Source organism: Scyliorhinus torazame, chromosome 2 (assembly GCF_047496885.1).
Source record: "Scyliorhinus torazame isolate Kashiwa2021f chromosome 2, sScyTor2.1, whole genome shotgun sequence".
Classification (NCBI taxonomy): domain Eukaryota; kingdom Metazoa; phylum Chordata; class Chondrichthyes; order Carcharhiniformes; family Scyliorhinidae; genus Scyliorhinus; species Scyliorhinus torazame.
The window spans coordinates 288662090-288677713 of record NC_092708.1 but is presented as its reverse complement, the minus strand read 5'-3'; the positions used below and the strand labels follow the sequence as shown (position 1 = coordinate 288677713).

Here is a 15624-nt window from a genome sequence, read left to right as displayed (position 1 = left end):
ATTTGCGTCAGTATTCACCAAAGAGAAGGACTTGGTGGATGATGAGCCTGGGAAGGGTGTGTAGATAGTTTAGGTCATGTTGAGATCAAAATGGAGTTGGTATTGAGGGTCTTGAAAAATATTACGGTAGACAAGTCCCCAGGGCCTAATGGGATATATCCCAGAATATTAAGAGAGGCAAGGGAGGAAATTGCTGGGGCCTTGAGAAAAACTTTATATCCTCACTGGCTACAGGTGAGATCCCAGAGGATTGGAGAACAGCCGATGTTGTTCAAATAATAATAAACACTGGATAAAAGCAAATGACTGTGGATGCTGGATTTTGAAACCAAAGAGAAAATGCTGGAAAATCTCAGCAGGTCTGGCAGCAACTGTAGGGAGAGAAAAGAGCTAACATTTCGAGTCCAGATGACCCTTTGTCAAAGCTATAACACAGAGAAAGTGGGAAATATTAATACTGTGGCGTGAGAATGAAAGATGAGTCATAGCCAAAGAAACCAAAGGAAACGGGGTGCTAATAGCCACAGAAACCACGGGGAAAGAGTGCTATCGGCAGTCTCCAGAGAGAACAAAAGATGTGAAAGGCTAAACAGCAGAGAAACTAACATCAGAGGGTAAACTGTGACAGATTTAGATGTGGGGGAGGGGAAGGGGGAAGCAAAGGGGAGAAAGGGTAAGGAAAGGTAGATAAGATGGGGGGGGGGGGTAAATATATATATATATATATATATATATACACATATATAAAGAAAAAAATGGTAATAGACAGTTAAAATGAAATGGGATGAAAACAAATGGGGCAGAGCTAATCATCTGAAGTTGTTGAATTCTATGTTGAGACCGGAAGGCTGTAGTGTGCCTAACCGGACGATGAGATGTTGTTCCTCCAGTTTCCGTTGAGCTTCACTGGAACATTGCAGCAGGCCAACCCTTGTAGCCAATGTTGTTCCTTTGTTTAAGAAGGGTAGCAAGGATAATCCAGGTAATTACAGGCCGGTGGGCCTTACATCAGTGGCAGGGAAATTATTCGAGAGGATTCTTTGAGACAGGATTTGTGAAGGGGAGGTCGTGTCTCACTAACTTGATCGAGTTTTTTGAGGAAGTAATGAAGATGATTGATGAGGGTAGGTCAGTGGATGTTGTCTACATGGATTTCAGTAAGGCCTTTGACAAGGTCCCTCATGGTACAGAAGGTGAAGTCGCACGGGATCAGAAGTGAGCTGGCAAGATGGATACTGAACTGGCTCAGTCATAAAAGACAGAGGTTAACAGTGGAAAGGTCCTGGGTTGCTGCTGCGGAAATCCAAAAGGAAATGGCTAAAGAGTGGGTGGGCGGGGATGGTGTGCGACGCTGGGGGAGCGAGCGGGAGCGCGGAGGCGGGATATGGGACTGGCCTAGAGAAGGTAATGGCTAGTCGACACGGGAGGGGGGCAGGTAGCCCCCTAGTGAGGCTGATCACGTGGAACGTGAGAGGCCTGAACGGACCGATAAAAAGGGCCCGAGTGCTCGCGCATTTGAAAGGACTAAGGGCAGACATGGTTATGCTCCAAGAGACGCACCTAAAGGTGGCGGACCAAGTTAGGCTAAGGAAAGGATGGGTGGGACAGGTGTTCCACTCAGGACTGGACGCAAAGAATAGAGGGGTGGCCATTTTGGTGGGGAAACGGGTAGCATTTGAAGCAAAGAACATCGTAGCAGATAGCGGAGGTAGATATGTAATGGTGAGTGGCAGGCTGGAGGGAATGGAGGTCGTGTTGGTTAATGTGTATGCCCCAAACTGGGACGATGCGGGATTTATGAGACGGATGCTGGGGCGTATACCGGACCTGGAGGTAGGAAACTTGATTTTAGGAGGGGACTTTAATACGGTGCTGGACCCGGGGCTAGATAGATCCAGCTCAAGGACCGGAAGAAGGCCGGCAGCGGCCAAGGTACTTAAGGGGTTTATGGACCAAATGGGGGGAGTGGATCCATGGCGATTTCTTAGACCGAGGGCTAGGAAGTTTTCCTTCTTCTCCCATGTTCATAAAGTGTACTCCCGGATAGATTTTTTTGTTTTGGGAAGGTCGTTGATCTCTAGGGTGGAAGAAGCTGAGTACTCAGCCATAGCGGTTTCGGATCATGCCCCACATTGGGTGGACCTGGAATTAGGAGAGGAAAGGGAGCAGAGAACACTCTGGCGATTAGATGTGGGACTGATGGCGGATGAGGGAGTGTGTGCAAGAGTGCGGGGGTGTATTGAGAGATACCTGGAGGTCAATGACAACGGCGAGGTCCCTGTGGGAGTGGTATGGGAAGCACTAAAAGCGGTGGTCAGAGGAGAGCTGATCTCCATTGGGGCCCACAAAAGGAAAACAGAGGCCAAGGAAAGGGAAAGATTACTGGGGGAGATTTTAAGGGTGGATAGGGAATTTGCAGAGACCCCGGAGGAGGAATTGTACAGGGAGAGGAGACGACTCCAGACGGAATTTGACCTTCTGACCACCAGAAAGGCGGAGGTACTGTGGAGGAAGGCACAGGGGAGGAGGTATGAATATGGGGAAAAGGCTAGTTACCTGTTGGCTCATCAATTGCGAAAGAGGGCAGCAGCGAGGGAGATAGGAGGAATTAGAGACGAAAGGGGAGACACGGTGCGAAGGGCAGGAAAGATAAATGAGGTGTTCAAGACCTTCTATGAGGAACTGTATAGGTCTCAACCCCCAGAGGGAGAGGAGGGGATGCGGCAGTTCCTGGACCAATTGAGGTTCCCGAAAGTGGAGGAGCGGGGGGTGGTAGGCCTGGGGGCACCGATTGGGGTGGACGAGGTTATTAAGGGACTGGGAAGCATGCAAGCAGGGAAGGCCCCAGGACCAGACAGGTTCCCGGTGGAGTATTACATAAAATATGTGGACTTGTTGGCCCCGTTGATGGTGAGGACGTTCAATGAGGCCAGGAAAGGGGGGACTCTACCCCCGACGATGTCGGAGGTGACGATATCGTTAATTTTGAAGAGGGATAAAGATCCGTTGCAGTGCGGGTCCTATAGACCCATTTCATTATTGAACGTGGACGCCAAATTGTTGGCAAAGGTACTGGCATCGAGGATAGAGGACTGTGTCCCGGGGGTGGTGCACGAAGACCAGACAGGGTTCGTAAAAGGGAGACAACTGAATGTTAACGTGCGACGACTATTAGGGGTGATAATGATGCCCCCAGTGGAGGGGGAGGCAGAGGTAGTGGCGGCAATGGACGCAGAGAAGGCATTTGATAGGGTGGAGTGGGAGTATTTATGGGAAGTGTTAAGGAGGTTTGGGTTTGGGAACGGGTTTATTAGCTGGGTTAGACTTCTTTATGGGGCTCCAACGGCAAGCGTAGTTACAGGTCGACATAGATCGGAGTATTTCCGACTACATAGGGGAACAAGACAGGGATGCCCGCTGTCTCCATTGTTGTTCGCGTTGGCAATTGAACCTCTGGCCATGGCGTTGAGAGACTCCAGGAAATGGAGAGGGGTGATTAGAGGGGGAGAAGAACACCGAGTCTCGTTATACGCAGATGACCTATTGTTCTACGTGTTGGACCCAGCGGGGGGGATGATAGAGGTTATGCGAATTTTGAGGGGGTTCGGGGATTTCTCGGGGTATAGGCTAAACATGGGGAAGAGTGAATTATTTGTGATACATCCAGGGACCAGAGTAGAGAGATAGAAGGCTTGCCTCTAAGGAAAGTGGAAAGAAACTTCCGATACCTGGGGATTCAGATCGCTAGGAGCTGGGGAACCTTGCACAGACTTAATCTGACACGGTTGGTAGAACAAATGGAGGAGGACTTTAAGAGGTGGGACATGCAGCCTCTATCGCTGGCGGGCAGGGTGCAAGCAATTAAGATGATGGTCCTCCCAAGGTTCTTATTTATATTTCAATGTCTCCCTATACTAATTACCAAGACTTTTGAAATAAAATAGACAGGCGCATCACGAGCTTCGTGTGGGCAGGGAAAGTTCCGAGAGTAAGGAGGGGGTTCCTTCAGCGTAGTAGGGACAGAGGAGGATTGGCACTACCGAACTTGGGCGATTACTATTGGGCCGCCAATGTGGCAATGATACGTAAATGGATGATGGAGGGTGAGGGAGCGGCGTGGAAAAGACTGGAGAGAAAGTCCTGTAAAGGGACGAGTTTAGAGGCGCTGGTGACGGCGCCGCTACCGATCTCACCTAAAAAGTTTACCACGAACCCGGTGGTGGCGGCAACATTGAATATCTGGGGACAGTGGAGGCGATAGAGAGGGGTGCGGGGAGCCCTGGTGGGGTCCCCAATCAGAAACAACCATAGGTTCGCCCCAGGAAGAATGGATGGAGGATTTCAGAGCTGGTACCAGTTGGGAATTAGGAGGGTGGGAGATTTATTTATAGATGGGACTTTTGCGAGCTTGGGAGCATTGGAGGAAAAGTATAAGTTGCCCCGGGGAAATTTCTTGAGATATATGCAGGTGAGGGCGTTTACTAGACAACAGGTGAGGGAATTTCCGTTGCTCCCGACACAGGGGATACAGGACAGGGTGCTTTCAGGGGTGTGGGTCGGAGAGGGCAAGGTGTCAGAGATTTACCGAGAGATGAGGGAAGAGGGGGAGGAGTCGGTGGGCGAACTAAAAGGAAAGTACATAGTACATAGAAAATACAGCACAGAACAGGCCCTTCGGCCCACGATGTTGTGCCGAACCTTTGTCCTAGATTAATCATAGATTATCATTGAATTTACAGTGCAGAAGGAGGCCATTCGGCCCTTTGAGTCTGCACCGGCTCTTGGAAAGAGCACCATACCCAAACTCAACACCTCCACCCAACACCAAGGGCAATTTGGACATTAAGGGCAATTTATCATTGGCCAATTCACCTAACCCGCACATCTTTGGACTGTGGGAGGAAACCGGAGCACCCGGAGGAAACCCACGCAGACACGGGGAGGACGTGCAGACTCCGCACAGACAATGACGCAAGAAGGAATCGAACCTGGGACCATGGAGCTGTGAAGCAATTGCGCTATCCACAATGCTACCATGCTGCCCTTAAGAACAAATAAATCTACACTATATCATTTTACCGTCATCCATGTACCTATCCAATAGCTGCTTGAAGGTCCCTAATGTTTCCGACTCAACTACTTCCACAGGCATTCCATGCCCCCACTACTCTCTGGGTAAAGAACCTACCTCTGATATCCCTCCTATATCTTCCACCTTTCACCTTAAATTTATGTCCCCTTGTAATGGTTTGTTCCACCCGGGGAAAAAGTCTCTGACTGTCTACTCTATCTATTCCCCTGATCATCTTATAAACCTCTATCAAGTTGCCCCTCATCCTTCTCCGCTCTAATGAGAAAAGGCCTAGCACCCTCAACCTTTCCTCGTAAGACCTACTCTCCATTCCAGGCAACATCCTGGTAAATCTTCTTTGCACCTTTTCCAGAGCGTCCACATCCTTCCTAAAATGAGGCGACCAGAACTGTACACAGTACTCCAAATGTGGCCTTACCAAAGTTTTGTACAGCTGCATCATCACCTCACGGCTCTTAAATTCAATCCCTCTGTTAATGAACGCGAGCACACCATAGGCCTTCTTCACAGCTCTATCCACTTGAGTGGCAACTTTCAAAGATGTATGAACATAGACCCCAAGATCTCTCTGCTCCTCCACATTGCCAAGAACTCTACCGTTAACCCTATATTCCGCATTCATATTTGTCCTTCCAAAATGGACAACCTCACACTTTTCAGGGTTAAACTCCATCTGCCACTTCTCAGCCCAGCTCTGCATCCTATCTATGTCTCTTTGCAGCCGACAACAGCCCTCCTTACTATCCACAACTCCACCAATCTTCGTATCGTCTGCAAATTTACTGACCCACCCTTCAACTCCCTCATCCAAGTCATTAATGAAAATCACAAACAGCAGAGGACCCAGAACTGATCCCTGCGGTACGCCACTGGTAACTGGGATCCAGGCTGAATATTTGCCATCCACCACCACTCTCTGACTTCTATCGGTTAGCCAGTTCGTTATCCAACTGGCCAAATTTCCCACTATCCCATGCCTCCTTACTTTCTGCATAAGCCTACCATGGGGAACTTTATCAAATGCCTTACTAAAATCCATGTACACTACATCCACTGCTTTACCTTCATCCACATGCTTGGTCACCTCCTCAAAGAATTCAATAAGATTTGTAAGGCAAGACCTACCCCTCACAAATCCGTGCTGACTATCTCTAATCAAGCAGTGTCTTTCCAGATGCTCAGAAATCCTATCCTTCAGTACCCTTTCCATTACTTTGCCTACCACCGAAGTAAGACTAACTGGCCTGTAATTCCCAGGGTTATCCCTAGTCCCTTTTTTGAACAGGGGCACGACATTTGCCACTCTCCAATCCCCTGGTACCACCCCTGTTGACAGTGAGGACGAAAAGATCATTGCCAACGGCTCTGCAATTTCATCTCTTGCTTCCCATAGAATCCTTGGATATATCCCGTCAGGCCCGGGGGACTTGTCTATCCTCAAGTTTTTCAAAATGCCCAACACATCTTCCTTCCTGACAAGTATTTCCTCGAGCTTACCAATCTGTTTCACACTGTCCTCTCCAACAATATCGCCCCTCTCATTTGTAAATACAGAAGAAAAATACTCATTCAAGACCTCTCCTATCTCATCAGACTCAATACACAATCTCCCGCTACTGTCCTTGATCGGACCTACCCTCGCTCTAGTCATTCTCATATTTCTCACATATGTGTAAAAGGCCTTGGGGTTTTCCTTGATCCTACCCGCCAAAGATTGTTCATGCCCTCTCTTAGCTCTCCTAATCCCTTTCTTCAGTTCCCTCCTGGCTATCTTGTATCCCTCCAATGCCCTGTCTGAACCTTGTTTCCTCAGCCTTACATAAGTCACCTTTTTCCTCTTAACAAGACATTCAACCTCTCTTGTCAACCATGGTTCCCTCACTCGACCATCTCTTCCCTGCCTGACAGGGACATACATATCAAGGACACGTAGCACCTGTTCCTTGAACAAGTTCCACATTTCACTTGTGTCCTTCCCTGCCAGCCTATGTTCCCAACTTATGCACTTCAATTCTTGTCTGACAACATCGTATTTACCCTTCCCCCAATTGTAAACCTTGCCCTGTTGCACTTACCTATCCCTCTCCATTACTAAAGTGAAAGTCACAGAATTGTGGTCACTATCTCCAAAATGCTCCCCCACTAACAAATCTATCACTTGCCCTGGTTCATTACCCAGTACTAAATCCAATATTGCCCCTCCTCTGGTCGGACAATCTACATACTGTGTTAGAAAAGCTTCCTGGACACACTGCACAAACACCACCCCATCCAAACTATTTGATCTAAAGTGGGAAGAAGAACTAGGGGAGGAGATAGAGGAGGGTATGTGGGCTGATGCCCTAAGCAGGGTAAATTCCTCTTCCTCATGCGCCAGGCTTAGCCTGATTCAATTTAAGGTGCTACATAGAGCACACATAACGGGAGCAAGATTGAGCAGGTTCTTTGGAGTGGAGGACAAATGTGGGAGGTGTGGCGGGAGCCCGGCAAACCACGCACATATGTTTTGGGCGTGCCCGGCACTGGAAGGGTATTGGAAGGGAGTGACGGGAGTGATTTCACGGGTGGTGAAGGCTCGGGTCAAACCAGGCTGGGGGTTAGCTCTATTTGGAGTTGCGGAAGAGCCGGGAGTGCAGGAGGCGAAAGAGGCCGACGTTGTGGCCTTTGCGTCCCTAGTAGCCCGGCGCAGGATCCTACTCATGTGGAAGGAGGCGAAACCCGGACTGGAGGCCTGGGTAAATGATATGGCGGGGTTCATTAAACTGGAGCAGATAAAGTTTGCCCTGAGAGGATCGGCTCAAGGGTTCACCAGGCGGTGGCAGCCATTTCTCTACTACCTAGGGGAACGTTAGAGGGAAGACAGATGACCAGCAGCAGCAACCCAGGGGGAAGGGGGTGGGGGGGGGGGGGAGGGGGGAGGGGGGGGTTTAGTTTAGTTTAGATCAAAGATAAAGGGGTTTTGTTACTTGTGTATTGTTAAAAATTTCTGTATTGTTATTGTTGCGTTTGCTTGGTAAGAGGGGAAAAATTGTTGTTTGGGAAAAAAATTTCAATAAAACATATTTTTTTTAAAAAACAGTGGAAAGGTCCGTTTCTGAATGGAGGGCTGTGACAAGTGGCGTTCCTCAGGGATCAGTGCTGGACCTTTGCGGTTTGTGTATATACAATATATATATAAATGATTTGGAGGAAAATGTAACTGGTTTGATTAGTAAGTTTGCAGTTGACACAAGAGTTGGTTGAATTGCAGATAGTGATGAGGACTGTCACAGAGGATACAGCAGGATTTAGATCGTTTGGAGACTTGGCCGGAGAGATGGCAGATGGAGTTTAATCCGGACAAATGTGAGGTAATGCATTTTGGAAGGTCTAATACAGGTGGGAAATATACAGTAAATGGCAGAACCCTTAAGAGTATTGATAGGCAGAGGAATCTGGGTGTACAGGTAACACAGGCCACTGAAAATGGCAACGCAGGTGGAGAAGATAGTCAAGGCATACGGCATGCTTGCCTTCATCGGCCGGGACATTGAGTTTAAAAACTGGCAAGTCATGTTGCAGCTTTTTGGAACCTTAGTTAGGCCACACTTGGAGTGTAGTGTTCAATTCTGGTCGCCACACTTCCAGAAGGATGTGGAGGCTTTGGAGTGGGTACAGAAAAGATTTACCAAGATGTTGACTGGTATGGAGGGCATTAGCTATGAGGAGTTTGGAGAAACTTGGTTTGTTCTCACTGGAACTACAGAGGTTGAGGGGCGACCTGATAGAAGTCTACAAGTTAATGAGGGGCTTGGACAGACGCTTTTTCCCAGGGTGTAAGAGTCAATTGCTAGGGGGCATAGGTTTAGGTTGCGAGGTGCAAGGTTTAAAGGAGATGTACGAGGCAAGTCTTTTTACACAGAGAGTGGTGGAACCCTGGAACTCATTGCAGGGGGAGGTAGTGGAAACGGATACAAATAGTGACTTTTTAGAGACGTCTTTGACAACTACATGACTAGGATGGGAATAGAGGGATATGGTCCCCGGAAGGGTAGGGATTTTTAGGCAGCATGGTCGGTGCAGGCCTGGAGGGCCGAAGGGCCTGTGCTCTAATTTTCTTTGTTCTTTGTTCTATCCATTTTCTAGCCATTTTATTTACTTTAGTCTGAAGTTCGACTAGGCTCAGGCTATTATAACATAAGTTTATATGCGGTATCCGAAACAGAAATAATCTGAAATCCAAAATGCAAGCAGCCCTAAGGGTTTCAGGTAAAGGGTATTTGACATGTACAGCGAAAGCCCCAAACACTCTTTTTGATGTCAGCAACATCAAAATGTATCAGGGAGTTGGGGATATCTTTTTGGACGTTAACAATGATATGTTACTTTGGCATAGTTAACTGTTTTGTAACTGCCTTTGCATGGTGAGAACATTGTACATATTGGCCTGTAACTTCTGGGCTCGAGGTATTGTCACATAAGGAATGCCTGGCAATAGACCGGTTAGTTCAAACTTCCATTGGGCAGTTGCCCTGCAATCAGGACCATCCGAAAATGCGATTAACTTTGGATGGTTGCCTCTGTCTGACAGTAGTAGTTACCCAGGAAATGTGACAAGAATTATTTCTAACTCCTGGATAACTGCTGTTACTGGGGGGAGCAAATGTTCTGCTGACGGGGAGGGACTTTTGCTGTGGGACAATAGAAATGAAATGAAATGAAAACTGAAATGAAAATGAGATGAAAATCGCTTAGTGTCACAAGTAGGCTTCAAATGAAGTTACTGTGAAAAGTCCCTAGTCGCCACATTCCGGTGCCTGTTCGGGGCGGGGAGGCTGATCCGGGAATTGAACCATGCTGCTGGCCTGCCTTGGTCTGCTTTCAAAGCCAGCGATTTGGCCCTGTGCTAAACCAGCCCCTTAGGGAGGTCTGGGACGGAGGCTGCCGTGAGGCTGGAGACTGGCCCAAGAATAAGCTGGTTATGGGGGGGTACTTCAACACAAGTCATTAACCCAGGGCTAGACCAATCTAGCTCAAGGACAGGCAGGGTGCCAGCAATGGCAAACGAGCTAAAGGGGTTTATGGAGCAGATGGGGGGGGGGGGGGGGGGGGGGCCATCAAGATTTGGAAGGCCGAGAGTGAAGGAGGTTTCCTTCTACTCGCACGTGCATAAAGTGTACTCCCGGATCAACTTTTTTAATCCTGAACAGGGCTTTACTGATGGGGGTAGTGGACACTGAGTACTCAGCGATCACGATCTCGGATCATGCCCCGCACTGGGTTGACCTACAGGTGAGCAAGGAGAGTAGCCAGCGCCCGCACTGGAGACTGGATGTGGGACTTTTAGCTGATGAGAAGGTGTGTGGGTGGCTGACGAAATATATCCAGAACTATCTGGAAGTTTCTGCTGCGGTGGTCTGGGAGGCGCTGAAGGCGGTGATCAGAGGGGAGCTGATCTCGATACAGGCCCACAGGGAGAAGGCAGGCAGAGCAGAGACGGACCGACTGATACAGGAAATACTACAGGTTGACAGGAGGTATGCGGAGACCCCAGAGGCAGGGCTTCTAAGGGAACGACGGAGGCTACAGGTGGAGTTTGGCTTGTTAACTACAGGGAAGGCGGTAGAGCAGCTGACGAAGGCGAGGGGGCGATCTATGAATATGGGGAGACGACCAGTAGAATGCTTGCGCAGCAGCTTAGAAAGCGGGAGGCGGCCAGGGAGATTGGGAAAGTAAGGGACAGAGATGGGGACCTGGTCGGAGATTCAGCTGGGGTCAATAAGGCGTTCGAGGAATTCTACAGCAGGCTATATGCAGCGGAAACCCCAGCTGGGCCGGAGGGGATAAGGCAATTCTTAGGAGGGCTGAAGTTCCCGAAGGTTAATGAAGACTTGGTAGAAGGGCTGGGGGCCCCGATCGGGTTGGAAGAGATAGCAGATGGATTGAAGGCCATGCAGTCGAGTAAAGCCCCGGGACCGGATGGGTACCCCGTGGAGATTTACAAAAAGTTCTCTGGGATGCTGTGGTCACTGCTGATGAGGACATTTAATGAGGCACGGGAGAGAGGGGGGCTTCTCCCGGCGATGTCACAGGCCACTATCTCATTGATCCTGAAGCGGGATAAGGACCCGGAGCTATGCGGGTCCTACAGACCGATCTCCCTACTAAATGTAGATGACAAATTGTTGGCTAAGATCTTGTCCTCAAGGATTGAGGAACGTGATTGGGGAGGACCAGACGGGATTTGTTAAGGGGAGGTAGTTGGCAGTCAACGTAAGTAGGCTGTTGAATGTTATCGTGATGCCCCCAGAGGGTAGGGACGTAGAGGTAGTGGTCGCAATGGACGCAGAGAGGGCATTTGACCGGGTGGAATGGGATTATCTGTGGGAGGTGCTGGAGCGGTTTGGGTTTGGACGGGCTACATTGACTGGGTCAGGCTGCTGTATCGGGCGCCCGTGGCAAGTGTTCAGACGAACAGGCTGACATCGGGCTATTTTAGGCTGCACCGGGGGATGTGGCAGGGATGCCCCCTCTCCCTGCTGTTGTTTGCACTGGCCATAGAACCGCTGGCAATTACGTTGAGAGCCTCAAAGGGCTGGAAGGGACTGGTCCGGGGGAGGGGTGGAACACAAAGTCTCGCTATACGCGGATGATCTGCTCTTATATGTGTCGGACCCATTGGAAGGGATGGAAGAAATTATGGGGATTCTGGGGTATTTTGGTTGGTTTTCGGGCTATAAAATGAACATGGGGAAAAGCGAGATGTTCGCGATCCAGGCAAGGGGGTAGGAGAGGCAATTGGGGGAGCTGCCGTTTAGAGTGGTAGAGGGAAGCTTTCGGTACCGAGGCATCCAGGTGGCGCAGGAATGGGAACGGCTGCATAAGCTTAATCTGGCCCTACTAGACAACCAAATGAAGGAGGATTTTCGGAGGTGGGACGTGCTCCTGCTGTCACTGGCTGGGAGGGTACAGACGGTGAAAATGACGGTTCTCCCAAGATTCCTGTTTGTGTTTCAGTGTCTCCCCATCTTTATTCCACAGTCCTTTTTTAAACGGGTCAACAAGTTGATCTTGGGCTTTGTATGGGCGGGTAAGACCCCGCGAGTTAAAAAGGGGATGTTGGAGCGCAGCCGGGGGGAGGGCGAGCTGGCACTCCTGAACTTTAGTAATTATTATTGGGCGGCGAATATAGCCATGATTAAGTGTGGGAGCGAGTAGAGGCGGCATCATGTAAGGGCACGTGTTTGGGGGCATTGGTAACGGCGCCTATGCTGTTCCCACCGGCACGCTACTCCACCAGCCCCGTGGTGGTGGTGGCCCTGAGAGTCTGGAGGTAATGGAGGAGACATGTGGGAGCAGAGGGAGCATCGGTCTGGTCCCCAATGTACAATAATCACCGGTTTGCCCCAGGGAGGTTAGATGGAGGGTTCCGGAGGTGGAAGAGAGCAGGGATCGAGAGGATGGGCGATATGTTTATAGAAGGGAGCTTTCCCAGCTTGAGGTGAAATTTGAACTGACGGGAGGGAATGAATTTAGGTTCCTACGCAGGCAGGTCTCAACCTTCCCAGTCCTACCACCAAGGGGGATACAGGATAAGGTAGTTTCCAGAGTGTGGGTGGGAGAAAGGAGGGTTTCGGACATTTATAGGGAGCTTATGGGGGCAGAGGAAACACAGACCGAGGAGCTGAGACACAAATGGGAAGAGGAGTTAGGTGGAGAGTTAAAGGACGGTCTCTGGTCGGATGCGTTGAGTAGGGTCAACACGTCCACAACATGTGCCAGGCTCAGCCTGATCGTTTCCCAGGCTCACGTGACAGTGGCCCGGATGAGCAGGTTCTTTGGGGTGGAAGACAAGGTGTGCGCGAGGACCAGCGAACTATGTTCATATGTTCTGGGCATGCCCGAAGCTTAGGGGATTCTGGCAGGGGTTTGCGGATGTCATGTCCAAGGTGTTGGACACAAGGGTGGCACCGAGTCTAGAGGTGGCGATTTTCAGGGTGTCGGAAGATCCGGGATTCCAGGAGGAGAAAAAGGCAGGCGTTCTGGCCTTTGCCTCCCTGGTAGCCCGGAGACGGATATTAGTAGCTTGGAGGAACTCAAAGCCCCCGAAGTCAGAGACCTGGCTAACTGACATGGCTACCTTTCTCTGTCTGGAGAAAATCAAGTTTGCCCTGAGAGGGCCAATGTTAGGGTTCGCCTGGAGGTGGCAGCTGTTTGTAGACTTCTTTAGGGAAAATTAACCGTCAGCAGAAGAGGGGGGGGGTAGTTTAGTGTAGAGTAGGAGGCTAGAAAAGGTGGGACATGTGAGAGAGGAAGACGGCTTTTGCATATGTTTATATTTGTTTCTTCTGTCACTGTTATAAAACCATAACCACCTCAATAAAATGTTTATTAAAAAAATATATATAAGTCGATCAACATGAGAAGTGAGTGCACAATCAAGTAACTTAAATGCAAATACAGTCTCTGGGATGTCAAGTTCAAATCTCTTCGGTCTCATATCATTTGTCAAAGTTCATGATATATTCCTCCATGGACTGATCATTGTTTCCTAAACCTATGAAAAGCTGCCCAATTTTACAGCAACTAGTGCCATAAAATAGGGGCATGACTTCCTTATCTCTGACTCCACAGCCCTCAACTGAAAACCTCAGAAACACGCTGCCCTTCACAGTTCTTGCCTAGCCTGAGTTGGAAGGTTGTTTCAGAACGCATCAGCTGGATTTTGAAGTAGAAAATGAGGAGCAGAGTGGCAATCTGACTCTGGTTGCCACGTTGTGGGAATTCAGGCCCATTCTGTTTCACATCTATAGTGATTCATGTAGTTTTAACACTGTACAGAAATATAGCCTGCACAACCACAATTCATTTGAATTCGATGCGGGCGAATATATCCTACGCTGCATTCCACTACTACCATGATTTGCATATTCTATTTTTCATATCTAATGATGATGACATGTCTGGAGTTTCAGGGAACATTTTAAAAAGCTTAGCTGAAGCATTAGCAGAAGTTATTTTTTTGATTTAAGTACATTTGCTGAAAATCTAGATAGAATATTTCCTCACCTTCCAAACAGGTTCTGTGATGCTGTTTTTAACAGGAATGGCATTGAAGTTTAACATCCGTTTTAAAGCAGCTATAAAATAAAGGAAAATTCCTCATTGAATTTTAAACGCCAATAAAGCTCAAAAAAATTGAATTAACTTTGTACATTTCAACAGTATTTTTAATTGACCTGATGGCATATTTATTTATTCCATTTAACACTACTAATAATACAAAACCTGCAGGAATACAACAAAAACTCTAGCATGGTGGTTTCACATATGAAGAGCATTTATATACGGCATTTATTGAAAGGGGAATAGAATATAAAAACAGATGACTTTTACTGCAGCTGTAAAGGATCTCGGTGAGACCACATCTTGAGTATGGTGTACAATTTTGGTCTCCTTAGTTGAAAAAGGATACAACTGAATCAGAGAAAAATCAGAAAAGATGTACTCGACTCATTTCTGGGATTAAGGGCTTATTTTATGAAGAAAAGTTGAATAGGTCTGGCCAATTCCCATTACAGTTTAGAATAATGAGAGGTGATCTTTCTAAAGCATAAAAGATCCTGAGGGGACTTCATAGGATGGATAAAGGAAGATGCTCCTCATGTGTGATAGTCTCCAACTAGGGAATAGTGTTTAAGAACAAGAGGTCTCCCTTCTAAGATGAAGATGAGAAATATTTTCTCGGATGATTGTCAGTCTGTGGAATTCTTTTCCCCCATCAAGCAGTAGAGGGTGGATCATTGAATTTATTCAAGGCAGAATAGCATTAATCTTTTGTTACCTCAAGTAATGTTAGTTAACACTTTTAACAAATCCATGCTGGCTTTCCTTAAGTAACCTGCATTTGTCCAAGTTACTATTAATTTTATGCTGAATTAGGGTTAGGGTTAGGGTCAAAAAGTTTACCCATCGCCAAGATTAAACTGACTTGCCTATAGTGAAGGAATACCTTAACATCCTTTTTTGCATAAGGGTGTAACATCTGCAATTCTCCAGCCCTCTGGCACCATCCCTGTATCCAAGGAGGATTGGGAAATTATGGCCAGTGCCTCCATAAATTCCATTCTTACTTCTCTCCCTCAGTATCCTTGGGTGCACCTCATCTGCTCCACCTTATCAAATTAAAGCACAGTCAACCGGCCCAATATTTCTTCCTTATCAATTTTAACCAATCAAGTGTCTGAACAATCTCCTCTTTCATGACTGAAAGTAAGTATTAATTTAGTACAGTAAGAAGTCTTACAACACCTTCCTCAGATGAAGGAGGAACAGTGCTCCGAAAGCTAGTGATTCAAAACAAACCTGTTGGACTTTAACCTGGTGCTGTAAGACTTCTTACTACGTTCACCCCAGTCCAACGCCGGCATCTCCACATCATAATTTAGTACAACAGCCATTTCCCCACTTGTAAATCTCCTTCTGACCCCTAATAAGCCTCACTCCTTTTACCATTTGTATGCTTGTACAAGACTTTTGCATTATCTTTTATT

The 15624-nt window shown here is 47.9% G+C and overlaps 1 protein-coding gene across 5 annotated transcripts in view; it reads right to left on the bottom strand.

Annotated features, from left to right (window-relative positions):
- Positions 1 to 15624, bottom strand: part of scfd1 (sec1 family domain containing 1) — a 568533-nt gene that overhangs the window by 484176 nt on the left and 68733 nt on the right. For all 5 annotated transcript variants that reach the window (XM_072488067.1, XM_072488091.1, XM_072488100.1 and 2 more), the window contains exon 2: positions 14141 to 14211. In XM_072488067.1, coding sequence (XP_072344168.1) covers positions 14141 to 14211 — 71 coding nt within the window. The remainder of the gene's footprint in view (positions 1 to 14140; positions 14212 to 15624) is intronic.